General features: G+C 39.4%; 1 protein-coding gene across 3 annotated transcripts in view; it reads right to left on the bottom strand.

Annotated features, from left to right (window-relative positions):
• Window positions 1-3,254: 3,254 nt before the first annotated feature.
• The window catches only part of KIAA0753 (KIAA0753 ortholog), a 32,051-nt gene continuing 15,705 nt past the window's right edge, over window positions 3,255-19,600 (bottom strand). For 2 of the 3 annotated variants that reach the window (XM_050929609.1, XM_050929611.1), the window contains 8 exons: window positions 16,274-16,363; window positions 16,025-16,112; window positions 15,531-15,614; window positions 14,118-14,288; window positions 12,934-13,015; window positions 8,588-8,708; window positions 8,171-8,398; window positions 3,255-5,273 (listed from right to left, as the gene is read on the bottom strand). In XM_050929609.1, the coding sequence (XP_050785566.1) occupies window positions 5,156-5,273; window positions 8,171-8,398; window positions 8,588-8,708; window positions 12,934-13,015; window positions 14,118-14,288; window positions 15,531-15,614; window positions 16,025-16,112; window positions 16,274-16,363 (982 nt within the window). In that variant the 3' untranslated portion in view covers window positions 3,255-5,155. The remainder of the gene's footprint in view (window positions 5,274-8,170; window positions 8,399-8,587; window positions 8,709-12,933; window positions 13,016-14,117; window positions 14,289-15,530; window positions 15,615-16,024; window positions 16,113-16,273; window positions 16,364-19,600) is intronic. The other variant, XM_050929610.1, reaches the window with a different exon arrangement.

Here is a 19,600-nt window from a genome sequence, read left to right as displayed (position 1 = left end):
ACTAATACGGCAATTTCCTGCAATATCCTTGAAAGACCTTCTTGTATTAAATGTATGTGTTATTGAGAGCTGGGAGCCACTTTGCCCACTGAAGCCCAGTGTGGTGCTGGAAAGGCCAGCTGCACCTCAACCTCATAGAGTTAACTGTGTGACTGAATCTCTAGAGAGAGACACACACACGCCTGCCAATGGCGTAATATGTTCCTGCTGAACCATTCACATCCCAAACCACTGCCCACATGTCTGGCTGCATCATGCTGGGTGCAGAACCAGCAGAACACCAGTGGGAGCAGCCAGTGGTAGTCAATGAGGAGACATTCATTGGCTGGAGAGACACTGGGACTCCTCAAACTATAGTTAAACCTCATGTTGTGAAACCCCCATCAAATGCTCTGCAGGTGTGAAATCGGAGTTAAAGTTTCTGATGTAGATGCCTTTGCTCTACCTCCATCACAGATTTCTACACAGAAAAGGTCAGGGGTTCCAACTGTAGGTGTTGTAGCTGTAGCCTGGCCTGAAAAGAGGGAGCAATTGGTGCCCATTGCCCAACAAGCAATTGAGGATAATGTTGGTCAGGCAGTAGAAATACGATGGTGGGCTGTATCAGAGGAGGCGAGCTTGCACCACCAGGGCTGTTTTGTTGCTCCAAGCAAAAAAACAAACCACACACCACCCGGAATGCTGCCCCTGGAATTGTGCCACCCCAAGCACGTGCTTGGTTTGCTGGTGCCTAGAGCTGGCCCTGTGCACCACCTGGTTCATGCTTTAAGCCTAATATTAATAGTGGTTCAAATGAGTACCCCCCACCATGCTCTTGAAAATGTGGGTAATAAACTTGAGAAAGAAAGCACAGAAAGACAGAAATATAATGCAAATGAAACAATGCTAATTAAAAAGCAGGGGAAGGCAGCTGAGGCCTGGGCCTGACATGAGTAATTAACACATGGAGGGTGGCCTCATTTTTTGGGAGAGAGGATTAGGGAAGGAAATAAATCATTAGGTTGAAAACAAAATGTTTGTACTAAATAAGGTAAGTGAATAGGTCAGCCAACTAAGACCACAGAATGTCTGAGCCAACTAAGATAAGAGGGTAAGATAAGCAGTAAGAGCTTGGCGGGGGGGGCTCTTTCCAGGTTTCTCAAGAGTGGCCCCTTTGCTCACTTCGAGCCATATGACGGCTACAAACCCCCCCTCTGCCGAGGGCTGCCACCTGTCCAGGTTTCCCCAGGACTGTCCCTTTTTTTGAGAGAACTGTCCCAGGCAATCTGTAAGGGGGCTCAGGACACACTGCCAGCCAGCCAGTTTTATGGACTCAGGATCATCCTGGAGCTCTTAGGTTTGTCTTGTACCACAGAGATGGCAAACCTACTACCAGACCTCCCGTCTCCCTTTGAGTCACTCTTCTAATGCTCCCATTTCTCTGACATGGCCTGTAAACCTCAGTCCTCCCTCACCCACATAGTAACAAAATAACAAATATATGTCAAGGGTTAACCCGCTGGTGAGAGCGCCCCCCAGCACCCAGGCATGACTAAGCAGCGTTTCTACCTCTCCGTTGCTCCTGCCGGACGTCCGGGAATCCCCTTCCTCTTCTGACAACGTAGCCCTCCAGGCAGGTCACGCACCCGTGGCTCCCCCCGTCAGGGTATCAAACTCCTACCTCCAAAACAGATACATCAACAGTCACAGTCACATTGACCTGGGGCCCTCACCCTGGCATCCCTGCAACATAGACCACTCAGTCAATACTAGCTCAGCTATTTCCCACTCTAACTCCCCCCCAGTCCCTTATTTCAGGCTCCTCACAGCACGACTCAGCTCCGTGCTGGCTCATTTTCAGGCTCTGTTCCAGGTTTTCCTGTCACCTCAGGTTGTGTAGGCTTCCCACTAAGCCCAGAGCCTCAGCCACCTACCACCAGGGCCTCGCTGCTTGGGGCTGACAGTGGGGCTCCCTCTCCCTCGCCGTCAGGCCTCTCTGTTTCGGGGCTGGCACTCTCACTCCTCAGTAGCCTGAGGGTTTCCTTCGGTACAGGCCTGCCCTCACAGCCACCCCCTCAGGTGTACCACAGCAATCCCAATTAAAACTCCCTCCCCCATTGCCAGGTGTCTCCAGGCTGTTCTAATTAAGACCATCTCTGTTTCATTAACCCTTTCCTGAGTCCTGTTCCTTCTACCTAAGTTCCCTGGCAGGGGGAGGCTGTGCTGTGCCGTTTTTTTTTTTTTAAAACAGAACCGTTCAGACACACTGCGCTGCCACTTGCTTTTGCCTGCATTCCATCTCTAGCCCTGTCCATGCAGACTTATGCACATGCTTAACTTTAAAGGTAGCATGTATAGTCCCCTGGACATCAATAGGGCTACTCACCAGGTATAAAGTTAAGCACATGCGTAAGCCTTTGAAGGACTGGGAACTATATGTTGTCCATTTAGGACCCACTTACATCAATGGGATTTCCTCATGCAGAGTGGCTACAGGTTGAGGGGCTTAGACTAAGTGTTTCTCAGCAGGAGCCTCTTGGATCTATACCGTAGCTAGCACATAAGGCACTATATTAATAAAAATCATACGGACAGTAACATCCCTCAGTTCTTGTATTAGGAAAGGCAGGAAGGTGCTACGTTTCAAGGCCTTACTCCTGTATGGGTCTGACCTTGATGGCAGCACTTTGGTGCCAACACACCAACCCTCCCAGGATCGGTGCTCACTGGAGCATCATTGGAGTAAATATAGTTAGTGTCACAAAGCCTAGTTGGAATTTATGCAGGGAGAAAATGAAGCTACTTTTGGACGGATTACCTCAAGTTAGTAAGGGCCAAACTGTGGCCCAGCCACAACAGTGGCACAAGATACTCTCTCAAACCCCTCTGCTGGCAACCCACCTCAGAGAAGCAGCCTCTGTGTGCAGGTGGCTTGACTCGGCATCCCCAAAGCCCCTAGATGTTACAACAGCTATAGACCTAGCACTACTTTATTCCTTCCCAAGACCAGTGGGGGTAGAAGTAGGGAGTCTGGCCTTGGAGGCACAATCTCCTGCCCAAGCTGCTCTAGGGGTAGTGTAACAATGCTCTTCCTATACGTTGTATAAGGCCATAATGTGATGATTCAGCCCTCTAGTAGCATCTCTTTTTCTGACTGTAAAGATTAGGATGGCAGAAATGAAGAGCATTTTCTTAGCAGGGAATGCAAACATGTCTTACTCATTATTTATAATAAACATGGGATTTAGATCCAAATTATTCTAAATTAAAAAAAATCCTCAGTCAACAGTTTATTTGAAAACAATTCAAATATTTGAAAGTACTGTTGCACATATACACTGCTGTTTTAGTGAACCCAGAATTTAAAATAAATCTCTACACATTTTGAAAAAGGTACCAGTTTGCTGTATTTTGTTTTAAATTACAAAACCATACAGAATCCACCAAATAAAGAGTACATTGATATAAATAAATTATCAAAACAAATCACAAAACACAAACTACATACTTTAATAAAAACAATTTGGGGTTTGGGTTTTTGTTTGTTTATTTTTACAAAAATGTGTTTTGACTTACAAAAAATATAAATCTCGATATATTGGAAATGATGCTATAACAGTTTAAACATTATTGCACAAAAGGAATTTGTCACAGTAAATAGCATTCACATGTTTTGGCTTATACGTTTTATCATGTACCCTTTTTTCTTTTTTGTTGTTTGTCCTCCGGACATATATTATCTAAACTCAGCTTAGGACATTGATTATTTGAAACTAACAAATGAGCCCAATATAAAAGAACCAGGAATGTGGGTTATTCTATTTATTTTTATTGTGCAATAAAAATATGGGGATAAGACAATTCTGTGCAATACCATCTCAACACAAATCAATAAAAGCAAGGACATTTTACAAGTCTCACATTCCATCCCTAACCTGCTACTGAATCTAAAGTATTCAGGTACATATCATACACACCATACCCCCACAATACTAAGAACAACTATGAGAAGTAAGGAAGACACTGGAATGCCCTAGATGGTTTGATGTCACAATTTTGGAGCTGAATCCTGCATTCTTTGTTCACCCATAATTCTTATTGACTTTAATGGGCATTTTAAGTGAGTAAAGAATACAGGATTGGGTCTTTAAATGGAGCTGGTGCTAGATGAAATGGTATTGTTTTAGGTTAGTATTAAAAAAGGAAGGTGGGGGAGACGAAAACCTGTGCCAATAACTTTTTTCTAAAAAAGTCTTGTTGGTATGGACTGTTAAATGTTTATGCAGATCTGCATAGTGCTGTAAAATATTCAGAAAACAATGTTACAACCATAAGGGGGTTGCAATCGTACAGCAGCACAAGCTTTCTTGCGAATAAATCAAACCACTTCTAGCTATTGTTCAAAATACCCACTTAATGCTGTGACATGAGGATCACCTCTCTGGATTATTGCATCTAGTCCAAAAACCAGCTAACAAGACTGTGAAGAATGTTAATGAAGTTGTCAGACAAAATAAACAGCATCTTTCTTGTGTGATACTGGAAACACTGAAGGCAAATCAAACAGCATTTACTTTTTTTGCATCAGCATTTTCAATTTGGGTTTTAAACGCATGTGAAATAATAATATTTGTATTTTCAGTGCACCTTTCAGAGGAACTCAAAGTACATTCTGAACAATAATTTATTGATTAAGCCCCACAACACTCCGGTGAGGTAAGTAAGTAGCATTACAAAGGAAGAAAGTAAGGCATGGAGTGGTTAAGTGACTTGCCCAAATTATTGAGAGTTCTGGGCTCCATCCCCAGATCCGTTAACTCCCAGTGCTTTGCTCGTACCACTAGATCACACAAAAGAGTGAAAAACTAATCACAGATATACAGAAGGATTGATAATGGCTCTGCACACATATGTAAACTTTACTGTTAAATGCTTACTTCTATTATAGTCAAACACTTTTTCAGCACCTTTATTACACTGAACTCTAAAAAGGAAAGCATCTTTATTAAAATTTTTAAAACCCCAAGATGAATCTCTTCCAAATTTCATCCATACATTGAGTAGATTCTTCCCTGTGCTCAGTAAGAAGAAAGATACTGAAAAAAACCTAAGCACCCAATATGCTTGGTAGGCTGGGATTTGACATTCTATTAGCTGATGGCAGATTTAAAAGTGTTTACTCTGTGGGCTGCAAGAACTCAGAAGTGAATACAGCTTCTGCATAATCCTCACATACATCCTGCAGCTCTGCTGCCACATCACATAAGGCTTCTTCTGTCAGTTCTTCTGCAAGGCTAATGGAGAGAAAAGAAAGTTTAAAAGCCAAGGATAGAATCCTGGGGTTTGTACAAACGAACCCAAATATGCACCAATCATTTCGTCCATTTATATCAATGCTCTGATCTCAAAAGAGAAACGTTTGTATTTCTTTTCACATTATTATATATATTTACTATGGGGAAAACTCTTGTACTAGAGTCATCTTGTTTACTCTTAAGTTTTGTGGCGCATCTGAAATTTTTGCATCTATCAGCTTTCTGATAAAAGACAGATGAATACATGGTGTCCATGGAGGATTGGGGAATGTGACCAACCTTCTATTAACTGGTATATTTTTTTCCTTTTTAAAAATGTTAGCCGCAAATCTTTCTGTACAAAGCAGAACGTTTAACATCCTTGGGACCTGATGGAAAACCCATTGAAGTCAATGGAAAGACTCCCATTGATTTTAAATGGTCATTGGATCAGCCCCTTCTGAAAGTAAGGATGTTTACAGGAGAGCAGTGGGATCAGAGGTTTTAACCTCAGGGGAACTCAGGCCAACAGAAGACTTCATAGTGTTTCAGCATTTGAGAAACTCAGGTCTTTGCTGGCCTGTTTAAAAGCTCTCCTTCTCAGAGTCTTATGTTTGCTGCAATGATACTAGGAAAATTAACTTTTCGGTGTCTCTAATACAGAGCAAGACCGTTTCTTCTAAATGTTTACTGATACATGTAATGGTTGACAAGTTTTATGGGACCCTCTGATGGTAAAACATTCAAACAGTGCTGTGAATTGGATTACATTTTTAGTTTGATTTCAAATCATATGTACAATACATACATAACCAGAGCTGCAATTCAGCTGCAAGAAGGAAGGACTCATTTTCATTTCGTCCTTTTGCCAATCATGAAGAGGGGCCAGTGTTTGAGCTACTGAGGTTCACACCAATGCCATTTATGAACACTCTATTGTAGTTGATAAGGATGGTGCTGAAACATGCTCAGGGATGTTTTAGTGGTCCATTCTGTGAAAGCTGGCTGACCCCCCCTTAATAGATTACAAGCGGCCAGTAGGTGGGAGGGGTGAGTACTGCTCATGGACACAGTAGCCTGAACTTTTTCACTATCTCTTTTCCTCTGCCTCAAAGCAGGAAGATCCTGCTCCAAACCAGTCAGTACTACCCAGATAAGGGGAACATGAAATTTTACACTTACCAATCAAGTATTAACACGCAAGGGTCTTTGTCTGAATGTGTATAAAATGTTTGTGAAATTTGTGTAAGACAGAGTCTTTTGTACCAAGGTACAGGCTCTCCTTTTTCTGCAGAAAAAAGCATTTTTCCTTATCCCTGTCAGGCTGTTAAAATTGGCTCTCAGCTAGGCAGACCCGATATTTCGGTAACAATTCTAACCTGCCTAGGGTTATAGTGACCAGTCCAAGGTCATTCAATTCTTGCTCACATAGGCCTCACTCCAGCAAAGCACAGAAGTATATCTGAAACTTTAAGCACGTGAGTGGTCCTATTAAAATGGAAGGCACTGATCTGGCAGACACTGGTGTTGAGACTTAATTTTACTTCAGTAAGCCCACTGATTTCAATGGGACTAGTAGAGGTAATATTATGAAGCATTTGCTTAAGTGTCTGTAGGATCAGGGCCATAGAGACTACACACATGCTTAGAAAGTTAATCCCATGTTTATGTGCTTTGCTGGAGCGGTGCCTTGATCGCAACACTGAGACTTATTGGTAGTTGATTTTTGAATGACGCCATTCACAGACTGAAAATAAATTCTGGGGAGAAATGGCAGAACTTTTTGCTGGACATTCATTGAGACACCCTTGGGAAATGGTAACAGATAACATTGTTTACTTGCTGAACCCGTTACTTAGCAAACCAAAAATGCTTATTCAAACTTCGCTGGCAGGATGGCTATTTTTTATTTATACTGTAGCATTTCAGCCTCCACCTCCCTCCTCGTTTAGCCAATGTGGAGAGAATGAATTAACATTTTTTCTTTGCTAAGGAATGAGCAGCAAATAGTCAGTTATTTATTACTTTACCTCTTGTTTGCATTGCAGAGGACTAAGTGGTGACCCAGCTATGCCATACACTATTTATATTCCTAGCAATGTACTCTACAAAATATTTCCTTTTTCGAATCTCTTCTTCAGTGAAATTTACAATAAGGCCAGCTGCCATTTTAAAGTATTTCACTTGTTATTCCCAAAACAGCACCATCCAGCCCCTGCTTTGTGAAAATTAAAGGTTGCCAATGTGTTCTCTGCTACGTTTAATACCTTGATTGACTTATTAATAAATGTATAAAAAGCTTGTTCCTTCCTTCCACCCATTATTGGCCTGGCTGTTCTTTTACAGCTAGCAGGGCAATGTTTGCTTTTTAATCAAATGGCAAAAGACAATCATGTTGTTAAATAGTCTCAGTTGAATGGATCAAGGCTTTCCAGCCTTACCACTGGGACTTGCATAAAGACAGAAGCGGATAAAGAAAGCAGAAGGTGTAAATTTCCACATACAGTTTTCTACAGCAATAAGAGCAGATTTTCACAAAACGATGTCAAGTGGAAACAGAATTACACACCCCTCGGGCTTAGACTCCTTTAGATAGTCTAAACCAATCTATATTTCACACAGATGACAGAGCTGGCTCTGTGGTACTGCTGTATGCTATAGAAAGAGCAATTATTTTTCATGTCTTCCAAGATATTCTGCTATCACTCTCTTTAGTTTTCTAAAGCATCAAGGATCATTGAGAAACAACGCAGTAGTTACTGTCTTAAGTGTTCTGGCCTTCAATTCGGAATTTACACCGCCCATTTTTCCCGTGTGTTTCTAAGTAAGAACAGAAAGACAGGTCTGGAACTGACACATTTACTTCACAAAATCAAACACATCAATAGTTCACGTACCTCTCAGCAATGCGCCATGGATTGAAGTGCCCTACTGCCTCGTGAGAAATAAGTTTCAGGTGCTGCTCATATCTACTGTTATAATCAAGGATGTTCTGGAGCATGTGCTTTGGAACAGAGAGAAAAACACAGTGCTCCTTCTGCCGAGATATATTGCGAGTCAAGGGCTGCCAAATGTCATGTCCAGTCTCCAATTTCTCTTCCACCTCCTCATCTTCTTCAATAGCCCTGGAAGCACAAAACAGCCAATAAACCAGAACTTCTTTGTTTTAATGTCCTTTTCCACATGACCTAAAGCCACAAAGCCTCTTTAAATAACACTCACTGGAGCAGTTACTCTTAATGGAAAACATATATATATATCTCCACAGTAAAAGCACATGAGCATTTTAGTTTATGACCAAATTCTCCACTCACTTTCCATCAATAGGTCTTTCAAATACAATATCCACTTGGGATGCTTTGTGTCCTATCAATTTGGTTATTTGGATTGGATGAGGAGACATAGGTCTTTTCTCTATTGATGCACTCTCTCTTTCTAGAAGGAAGAAAACAACATTAAAATATTTTTCTTTGGGAAAGAAAATCCAACAATGTAGAGAAGTCTCCACCTTAAGCACAGCTCCCTTCCAAAGTTAAGTCCTTTGGAGAAATGAAGAAAAATGTTACCAGTGATGAGCCTCTAAGCTACAAATTTAAGGGGGTACTTTCAAAAGAACCAAATGTTTCAAATGTGAGCACTTTAGAATGTATTTCGCTTTTAGTACAACTCACTGAATATTTGTAAAGCGGTGATAGGAAATATTACATTACTATAGCAACCAACCTATTGAGATTGGCAGTAAATGGAGAGGGGAAATAAAACCAACAATTGGGCCCAGATCCTCACCTGGTGTAAAATGGCACAGCTCCTATGAAGTCACTATGGGCCCAAACCTCCTCCCAGAAAATTCAAGGGCAAATCTCCCATTGTTTTCACTGGTGCAGGATCAACCCGTATATGGTCAGGTGCTTAGCTGGTGTAAACTGGTATAGCTCCATAGACTTACAACAGCTGAAGACCTGACCCTGTATTGCAACTAAAGCGGAGAGAGAAATCACGAGCCAAAATCCTCCCTATTGCTACTTGGCTGAGGCAAGTGGGGCTACAACCAGGATCAGTATGTGTGGGAAATAGTAGGACTGTTTGTCTGGAAAGCTAACTTTCTTTAGCAAACAGCTTCCTGCTAACATCCCTCAGGAGTTCTCTTCACCCAGTTAAAAATCTCTTCCAATATGAAGAGGTACAGTAGAACCTCAGAGCTACGAACTGAGCAGTCAACTACACACCTCATTTGGAACTGGAAGTATTCAATCAGGCAGCAGACACCAAAGGGAAAAAAAAAAAAAGCAAATACAGCACAGTACTGTGTTAAGCATAAACTACTTAAAAAAAATAAAGGGAAAGCAGCATTTTTCTTCTGCATAGTAAAGTTTCAAAGCTGTATTAAGTCAATTCTCATTTGTAAACTTTTGAAAGAACAATTATAACGATTTGTTCAGAGCTACGAACAACCTCGATTCCCGAGGTGTTCACAGCTCTGAAGTTCTACTGTACAGTATCAGTGTGCAATTATATTATTTTTCTTTACTCTCTATTACTGAGAAGTAAGGAGGAAAACATTTGTAAATTTTCCATTAAAATCTTTGAGGTGATTTTTTTTAAAAGAAAGATTAAGAACTCATGATAGAAGCACATTGGGCAGTATACTCTGATGTAAAGAAAATGTAGCAATTCAGGATTAAACCACAGATCTATGGATAAGAACTGAGAATTCAGCTTTTTCCTAAACAAATCTAAATCTATCGTTTTTATAAATTTTCCATCATTTGATTTATGTGAAAAAATGAGTGGAGCAAAAAACCTGTATATTTAATGACTAATTTAACAGCGTTCTTCGCATTGACAGAAAAGCTACACTGACAGACAATGCATTGTCTTGTTCACTGCTGCATGGACATGACATATACCTGACAGATCTATGGAATGACAATAATATTTGCTAGGGAAGAATCATTAGATAAATCAACTGAGAGTGTTTTGCTGTGTTTTACAGATATAGTCTCAGCCTGTGAACCCTGAACTTTTCTACTACTAGAAATAATCTTTTTATACGCTGGAGTGGAGTGAGAAGGATTATCACTAGGATATATAGAGGGAACTGGATTCCCTTGCAACAGCATAAATTAATCCATGGTCGAACCCATACGAATCCATACTCTCTCTCTCTCCAGTTTTGGTTTTGTTCTCTGAAGTGCAGGGGGATTTACAGGCTTTGAAATTGATTTCTCAATCACAGTGGTAACAGATGAGTCTTCAAGAGGTGTCAAAAGAGGTTTAATGAAGTGGTTCTAGTAATTGCTCAGTCTGAGGATGAAGAAGTGTTACACATGGATCTAACAACAGAACTGTTATTCTACAAATCACTCTAAACAACTGTAGTTTGTGTGTATCCCTCTAAGATACACAGACTCCTTTCCCTCTGGGAATCCTAATTAACTAATCCAAATTAGAGCCAGGAGCTGTATTTGTTCACAAAGTGGGTGGCTTCAGAGAAGTTCAAGATAAAGTTCCCCCACTCAAAGAGTACATTGCATAATATATGGCATGGGTCAGGATCTCATCCTTGTCCCCAGTGTTTGAAACTACAGAAAGACTAAAGTCAAGTGTTGGAGCATTCAGAAGTTAAGCATGCGTTGAGAAGGCAAACTAGGAGTATGACTAAGAATGTCTGAGCTAAAATGTGAACTTGAACATTTGACAGGTTGCCTTCTTGCAGGATCACAGAAAACATCACTTGTTAAAAGAGTGCTGAGAACTCATTCACTTCAAGTCTTTAAATCAAGACTGGATCCCTTTCGACATGAAGTGCTATAGCTCACAAAGAAGTCATGGGCGTGGCAGAGAAATTACTGGGTGAGGTTCTTTGGCCTGCGTTTGGCATGGGGTGAGATTAGATGATCATAATGGTCCCTTCTGACCTCGAAATGTGTGAATCATTGAGAATTCTGAAACAGATTAGCAAAGAGGAAAGGAGAGAGAAAAAGTGATTTATCCAGGTCTGTGTTTTTTAATTCTTTTAAAAAAACCCTTGTGTTTACACTTGCATCTATCTATATGTTATTTTCATTTTTTCCTTGTCCTTTCTGGCAATGGTGTATGAAAAAGGAGGCTAAAAGAATAAAAGAAAATCCACCAATTAAGCTTCAGAAAAGGGAGGCAGACTCAGTTACAAAAGTGAAAATAAATTAGAAATAAACAAGTAGAAGTCAGCAAAGACAAATAGAGAAATAAAGCTGAAGGTGGTCAGTAAATCCACGATATATTTTTGGAGCAATCCAGTGGGAACTCTGCAAGATTCACATTTACAAACAAGGGATGAGGTCACAGAAGATACAGAAATGTTGAGAACCAACATTTAAAAACAACATCCTCTCTGGTTTGGAACTACATACAAGACGTTTTAGGCTTACTATATTTCTGGTAAAATAGAAGGGGGTCAAAACCAGGGTTCAGAATGGAAAGAGTACCTCAGTTATGAAGTCATTATCACGACTCCATAGTGGAGCAGTGCTAACCAGACTTACCTTGATCTCCACACTGCCGCCGCCTCCTCCTCCCCGCCCACCCAGCGTAACTGATATGTGCTATAATAGGGTAAATTCCTATCTTCCATGCCACGTTAGCACAACAGTACACAGTGTGGGAGGGGTTGGGAAAGAGGCCTGGTGTACACTGGGGGGGAGGGGGTGTGTCAATGTAAGATACACAACTTCAGCTACAGGAATACTGCAGTTCAAGTCGAAGTATCTTATTCCGACTTACCGCCTGTCCTCACGGCGTGGGATCGACGTCTGCGGTTCCACCTTCGACTCTGCTACCACCACTCACTCCGGTGGAGTTCCGGAGTCAACGGGAGCGCGTTCGGGGATCGATATATCACATCTAGATGAGACGCAATATATCGATCCCCAATAAATCGATCGCTACCCGCCGATACGGCGGGTAGTCTGGACATACCCTGAGTGCCTGAAGAAACTGTCATATAATGGGGTTCTCCACACGTTTTACACACTGGAGAGATGGGCTCTGTTCTTGTTCAAATTAGGCAGGAATGGAGAGAGTTTTAGGGCCAGGACCTGAGGCAAAACACATGCTATTGTAGCCATAGGTGATGCTTGCTATTGCTGAGTTGGGGGAGGACTGGAGGAACCTATTTCCTAAGATTTTGTGCATGGCAGATTGCAAGTTTCACCCACACTGAGAAGAAAAGGAAAGAATATTGGTGCTACTAAGAAAAAAAGATCAATTATATTTTTGTCGAAGAGTAACTGGAAGAAAGAAGAAACCAAACTTCACTTAAATCAACAACAAACATCCCCTCTTAAGACTCAAGCCCTAGTCCTGCAACTGGATCACACAGGCAGACTCTTGCATCCAAACACTGCTTCAGTGACTTCAATCAGATCCATTCAAATCAAACCAATTGTAAGATTGGTACTTTAGCTTGCAAGCTTCTCAGTTAGCCTCTCCTGCTTTCAGATATTAATTTTTAAAGCAATGGTTTGTAAACATTCCTTTTGATATAGTGTTTGTAACAAACTTAAGTCCAAATGGGTGCTATTTGATTAATATTATCAAATCTAATCTACTAATTTTGATTAGGAGATATTAACATTTAAGATAGAGACTGCAGGAAAAAAAAAAAAAAGCCAACACTTACCCCTTTTCTCTTCCTGTGCCCAGAACTCCGAATCAGCATAGACAATCTGATTAAATCGCCTGCGAACCACATCTTGGTATCTCTTTTTTAAAAAATGTACAAAATTAATCAACCAACAGATATTTAATGAGTTCAACTGTACTAGTGATAGCTTGATGGAAAAACAATGATCTATTTTGATCATGTTATAAATCTACCCCCCCCCCCCCCGCCATACCCTTCTTAAATATAATAGAGACAGAAAAAATAATCTTCATGGAAATATCTTGCTTGAAGTACAGCACTGTAAGTCTCAAAAAGCACATTGCCAGTATGGCAGATTGACTGCAGATTGTAGGATTTGAGTCACAGGATGAACAAACATTTAATACTATGAATAGTCCCACTGAAATCAATGGGGCTACTCACAGCAGCAAATTTTACCAAGGGCATAAGTGTTTGCAGGATCAAGGCCTATGGCCAGTCTGTAAGTCTCCTTACCTTTACTTGTAATGTAGCTGTACTTTGAATGTAGCTATTTTTACAGATATTCATCTTCAATTGCTTTGAGTAGCTTCTAGTTCCAGTCTCATTTCTACTTTCTTACTATGTGAAATTGACCATAACTTGGAGATACAGCAGTTTAGCTTACATACTACGAGACATCTTGTAAACCCCTTACTCTCATTGATGAGCAGTTAGTCAGAAGAGTAGTTCCATTGACTTCAATAAGTCCACTTCGTTCTAAAGGAGACACCTCAGGGAGCATTACTAGCAGCATTCTTGGACTTTCTCTTGCTTATGCAGTTAGATAGCCCCTATATCTGCAGTATCTGAGACCTCACAATTATTGAAGTATTATTATCCTCATTGTGCAGATGAGGAACTGAGGCACAGAAATACAGGAAGTGTGATGGAGCAGGAAACCCATGTCTTCCAACTCCAAAGTTAGTCCCTTAATCACTGGACTATCCTTACTCTTATTTCTTGATCACTGGTCCAGTACTGACTCCAAGGGAAAGTGTCACATATAGAATCAGGTCTACTTTCTGTTACATGTAGACACTCCTTCAAGACCTTTCGTCCAAGTTCTGGACCAGTAAGACCTTGCTCAAAAAAAAAATGTACCAGCTCAGGTTGTAAGGTATGGACAGATGCACAAGGTGACAGTGTTGCAAACAATTAGCACTTAGACACTTGCTTACTTCGATTTCTTCCATTCTTTGCAGCATTGTTTCCAGACTAGGACTGTCATGCATGGCTACAGCCTCAGCTTGCACCTTCTTGTGTTGCTCCATATTCCAGAGTTCCTGAGCTGTATCTTCCAAAAGATCATCCAATAACTTATCACTCAGCATATCTGCATTGGATGCAGCCTACAGATACAAAAACCCCCAAACAAACATATTTTTATATATATCAGGGGAAGGCAACCTATGGCATGTGTGCCGAAGGTGGCACGCAAGCTGATTTTCAGTGGCACTTACACTGCCTGGGTCCTGGCCACCAGTCCAGGGGGCCCTGCATTTTAATTTAATTTTAAATGAAGCTTTTTAGACATTTTGAAACCTTATGTACTTTACATACAACAACAATTTAGTTATATATTATAGACTTATAGAAAGAGACCTTCTAAAAAGGTTAAAATGTATTACTGGCACGTGAAACCTTAAATTAGAGTGACTAAATGAAGATTCAGCACCCCACTTCTGAAAGGTTGCTGACCCCTGATTATATATATATTATACACACATACACACACACACACAGGAAGCCGGTTCAAATGTATGTCTATAATTAAAATGTCTAAAAGCAGTTATTAGCTTTGATAAATGGACTGTGATTTCTTTCAATGCAATTCTAATTATATTCTTAATACTTTTCTTTCACACATACAGTAAGCCAAGCTAGTAACAGTAATTCAGCATGCATAGGACGCTATGAAAAGGTATCACTCAAGCCAATGGGAGTTGAGGGAGCTCAGCATGCTGAAGGATCAGGCCCTCAAATTTAGCACAGTTGATTCACTCACTCCCCAAATTCAGGGATCCCATAGGAATCCACAGAACTAGAACTAAAACACAATCATAGAAATACTTACAGACATACTTAACTTTACTCGTGTGTGTTTGTAGGATCAGAGCCAAAGTAAATCTCAATTATGTCTTCTCAGCATGACCATTTAGCTGGATAACTTTGCTCTAACAGGGCTATTTTCCTAGCTATACCTTTCTCTATCTCAATTACTTTTTCTAACACTTCCTTAGAGAGTGTGAAATATTTTGGATCAGATACTATACATAGAAAGGATGTCTATATAATAGCCTTATACTGAAAATGATTTTGCTTTTTAAAAAAAATACTTAATATATATTTTCTCCATGTTTAATTAATTCACACTTTGTATATTTAAAACACGATAGTTCGTCAATGGATAAAAACTTTTATATCATCAACATCCTAATTACAGAGGTCATTCTATTTAGTTTCCATTGGCATAAGCTACAGTTTAGGAAATCAAATCTAATGTCCTATCCTTTTCATGTCGTCATGTACAAGAGAAAATAACATCATGCATTTTGAACAGCTTTACTCCATTATATCCAAACAGAACATACTTTTTCAGCAGCCTGGGATGACAGTTTGTTTATAAATGAAGAATCCTTCAAACGAGTGTGCGTTTCCAAAGAAAGCTTGACCTTCTAATGAAACAGAAATATGTTAATGTTTATAAAATACTTTTGTATTAGCACAAATTAATTATGTTATTAAGGAAAGCTGTAACATTAATTCCTAATATACTCTGATAAACACAAGTAATATTTAACATGGAATGCTTGTAGTTATTCAAAACTATGTTCCAGTTTATCTGCTTGGCCACAAGATAACAGGAAAAACATTAATTTACTGCAGAAATGGCAAATACATCCCAATAGTCAAGGACCATATTGAGAAGAAAAATATTCCGCAAATGAAGGTCTAAAATTGTTTGGATTGGGTGAAAAATTTTGCACATTTTTCACTAATCATATTAAGGCAACCTGCCATTTGCTTTCCCCATAACAAATCTAAGAGACTCTTCAAAATGTCAGCATAAGCTTTGATGCACTACCTGTGCTTTATCCAAGAGAGGTTCCAAACGCTCCCGAACTGCTTTCTCCACCTTGTCTGCCAGCTGTGTAGGAGAAGCACCTTCTGACCTATTTAAACAAAAAACGAAAACCAAAAAAAGTGATGATGCATTTTAATGAAAATCTGATGTGACAAAAGAACATAAACCTACTTTAAAAAAAGAGGGCCACATGAGAGATCTGCTACCAAATTTGCTTCTGTGCATGACGCCTTTAAACTGGATAATTACCTCAATTTTTGTATTTTCTCCATTTCTTCTCTACTAAATTCCGTTAATTCCTTCGTCCTTCTTGAAGTTTCTGCATCAAGCCAAGCTAGTCTTCAGAAATGAAATAGCAACACAGAGAAGTTAAGACAATAAAACGCATGTTTGCATAGACTAATGAAATGACGTAAATTCAAGCTAAATGAAAACCTCCACAAAGAATCAACAACGAGAAGTTAAATATGTTAAATTTAAGGCAAGGAAAATCTTTGTTCTGTCTCCCAAAACATCTTTAAGTGAAACTTTGTTTGAGAGGCAGAGTTGTCTAGTGGACACAGCACAGATGTGGAAGTTGAGAAACCTGGATTCTAAACCCTGCTCGTTGACAGTGTATGACCTCTGTTTTGGCTCTGGTTCACCCTTAAAGATGGATAACAACATTTACATATCTCACAGCAGTGTTAAGAGCTTTAATCAATTAATATTTGTGGAACAATAAGTTCCAGAGATGGCATGAAAGTGTTAGGTATCATTATAACTTTCAAATACATAATGACGGTCCTTCTTTTGTCGCTATAATTCCTCAGCTTTCCTAACACACTCTTTTCTTTAAATATTATAGTAGACATGGTACAGATGATTCTTACACATCTTGCACCAACTAGGTATGTTAAGAACAGATTTGAAAATCTTGGCCTAAGGATTAAAAAGTCTAAAGGGACAAGTGATTTCAGGTGCCTCAACTGTTGAGTGTCAAAGTTGAGCCCCCTTAAAAACAGACAATGTCACAAAGTGCTGAATACTTGATCCCTGAAAGTCCTTTAAGGTGTCTCATACTGAGCAACCAAAAAAATCATTAGGCATACCTGAAAATCTTGACATTAATTTCCTTATTCTGGTGGGCTAAATTCACTTATTCAAAATTACTTTAGCCTAGTTGCTATGTTATTGCAAAACCCAGTCTGGATTTCTTCCATGCTTATTTAAAGTTTAAAGGATGTTTAATTGTGTTTGCGCCATGGTACTAAGCAAGCTGCGGTCTCTGTATGCCAAACCCCATACCTTGTTTAACTCTGTTTAATGTTGGACTGTGACTGGGTTTTATTTAAAAAAAAAAAAAAAAAGACACACGCACATACTTTGGGCCCATATATTCTATTTAATACAACATTTTTGGCACTGCAATGTGGAGCCTAAAGGGTTAATACATGCTCTGAAACTGGCGTGCTGGCAAACAAACAATTTCAAAGTTAGTTTAAAATAAAAGTTTGTTTTAAAATTCTTAAATGTGTTGAGCTTGTTTGAGGTAAGCAAGAAAAGCAAACTATTAATATTTTAGCTTTAAAACAATTAACTTCTGTATTTTTAAGTTATTAGTTGTTTAATCATCTTTTTAACAAATGCTTTCGGTTTCTTTTCATTATTTTGAGGTTTGCAGTTTGTGTGATTGGTAATAATTTTGCTGATTTAAAGAAAAGGTATTTTTAAGAAAAAGCAAAAAAGATAAAATTAAGTGTTTTAAATTGTTGGAGGTTAAGTTGCTATAGAAGACATATACTGAAACAAAGTCTTAGATAACCCTCTTGTTCACAAAATGCTAGCTTAATTCAGGGCTGCTACTGCATTGACTATGAATTTAATTTCAAACCAACAGAACCAAGTGCTGCTGCAACACCAAATGTTGTGACTTTTGTTGTTTTATGTTTTTGCAATGTTTTTCCCCCTGTTGTTGTTTTGTCTATGAAGTGTTTTTCCTTTGTTGTTTTTGCAGTTTTCTAGTGGTTTTGTTTTTGATGTCAATGATTCTTGTCGTTGTTCTCTGCATGTACGACAGCACTGTGCTAATGTTGTGGGTTAGACTCCCAGAATGGGTTAAGTTGCCATAATGCCAATGTTGTCCTCACAAATATCAATAGTAAAACAGGTGGGCAACTTCTGTCAGACTAAAAATGCCTGTGAATTTAATGCCTTTGCATTCCTGAGATCTTTGCAACAAACAAAAGTGGTTCCAAAACAACATAACTTTGTTGCTTCTTTTTAAAGAAGGCAATGGACCTGGGTAAGAATGCCATCAGGGCTAAAGTTCCCCCCAGCCCCAAGTAAGCAAGCTTAAAATTGTCATGGTTTGTGTAAATGAACAGCTTTAATTGTATAAGTGGCAAAAAAAAGGGGGGGGGGGAAGTTTTGCCATGCTTACCCATTCTGGGCCCACAACCAAAGAAGAGATAAGAAACTGTTTGTTTCTAAACATCTTTTAGCTACAAATGAAGTCAGTTGTAAATTCTTAAGCTATGTTAATATCTGAAAGATTTAATTGTAACTTTTGTAATATCTGATCAAGTAAGATTTGTAAATCTCAATTCTGGGATAAGGAATTTGCAAACCTTAAATTATAACCAAGCACCTTTTTCTTTTTTTCTGTATGCTTAAACTTTGTAACTGGTTTTATGAACAAGCATCCAACTCTAGATCAAATTGTTTCATAGAGAGCATTATGTTCTGATAACTAGGCCTACAAATTTACTCTAATTGTGAGCTCAACTGTAAAAAGTATGCGAAAGTTCATAAGATATCACAATAATCTATAACAACAAATGTTGATGGGAAAAGGTACAAAAGAGGCAGAAAAACTGAATTAGTCCAAACAAGAAGGCCTACTGAGGTAACTCAAGGACTGTGTTAAGATCATGCTTGCTAAACAAGGAAATGTGGATCCGGAAATTAATGAATCAGTACTAATGTGTCAAATATTAGGTCTATTTGGCCAATGAAATAATGAGTGGACAAGCTATTCAACGCATCACTCCCTTTTTGGGGAAAAGACAGAAGAACAGATTGAGGCTAATGGAGCAAGCTTCACTAGTATGGCTGCCACCCCATCTCCTGGATCACCAGACTTCCTTTGTCCTAATCCCAAGTGATGTCCTGATCAGACAGGACCAGAGAGGGACCAGATGACATCACCACCACTGCTAGCTCCAGCAGAATCCAAAACACCAACTGTGTTTGATCAGATTTTAACAGCAGCAATGACGACAGCTCCAGCCCATCTCAATTAGTGTCTTCTGTTTTCCCCAAAAGTATAGTTATTACTATCTTTGACATCAAAGATTTTAAAAGGAAGAGAGCCCTCTTGTTTGACAATCTCTCCAGCTAAGGAAAGGGAACAAGAGATGTTGTTAAAGTGAGAACCTACTTACTATTTTATATTTCAAATGCTTTAACCATTTCTCTTTTTCTTTATATTTAATAAAAGGTTAAAAGGATGATTAACGGTGTTTGTGCCATGACACTAAGCAGGCTGAGGTCTCTGTTCACCAAACTCTGGACCTTATTTAACACTGTTTAATG

Source organism: Gopherus flavomarginatus, chromosome 19 (assembly GCF_025201925.1).
Source record: "Gopherus flavomarginatus isolate rGopFla2 chromosome 19, rGopFla2.mat.asm, whole genome shotgun sequence".
NCBI lineage: Eukaryota > Metazoa > Chordata > Testudines > Testudinidae > Gopherus > Gopherus flavomarginatus.
This window is presented reverse-complemented; position numbering and strand designations above follow the sequence as displayed.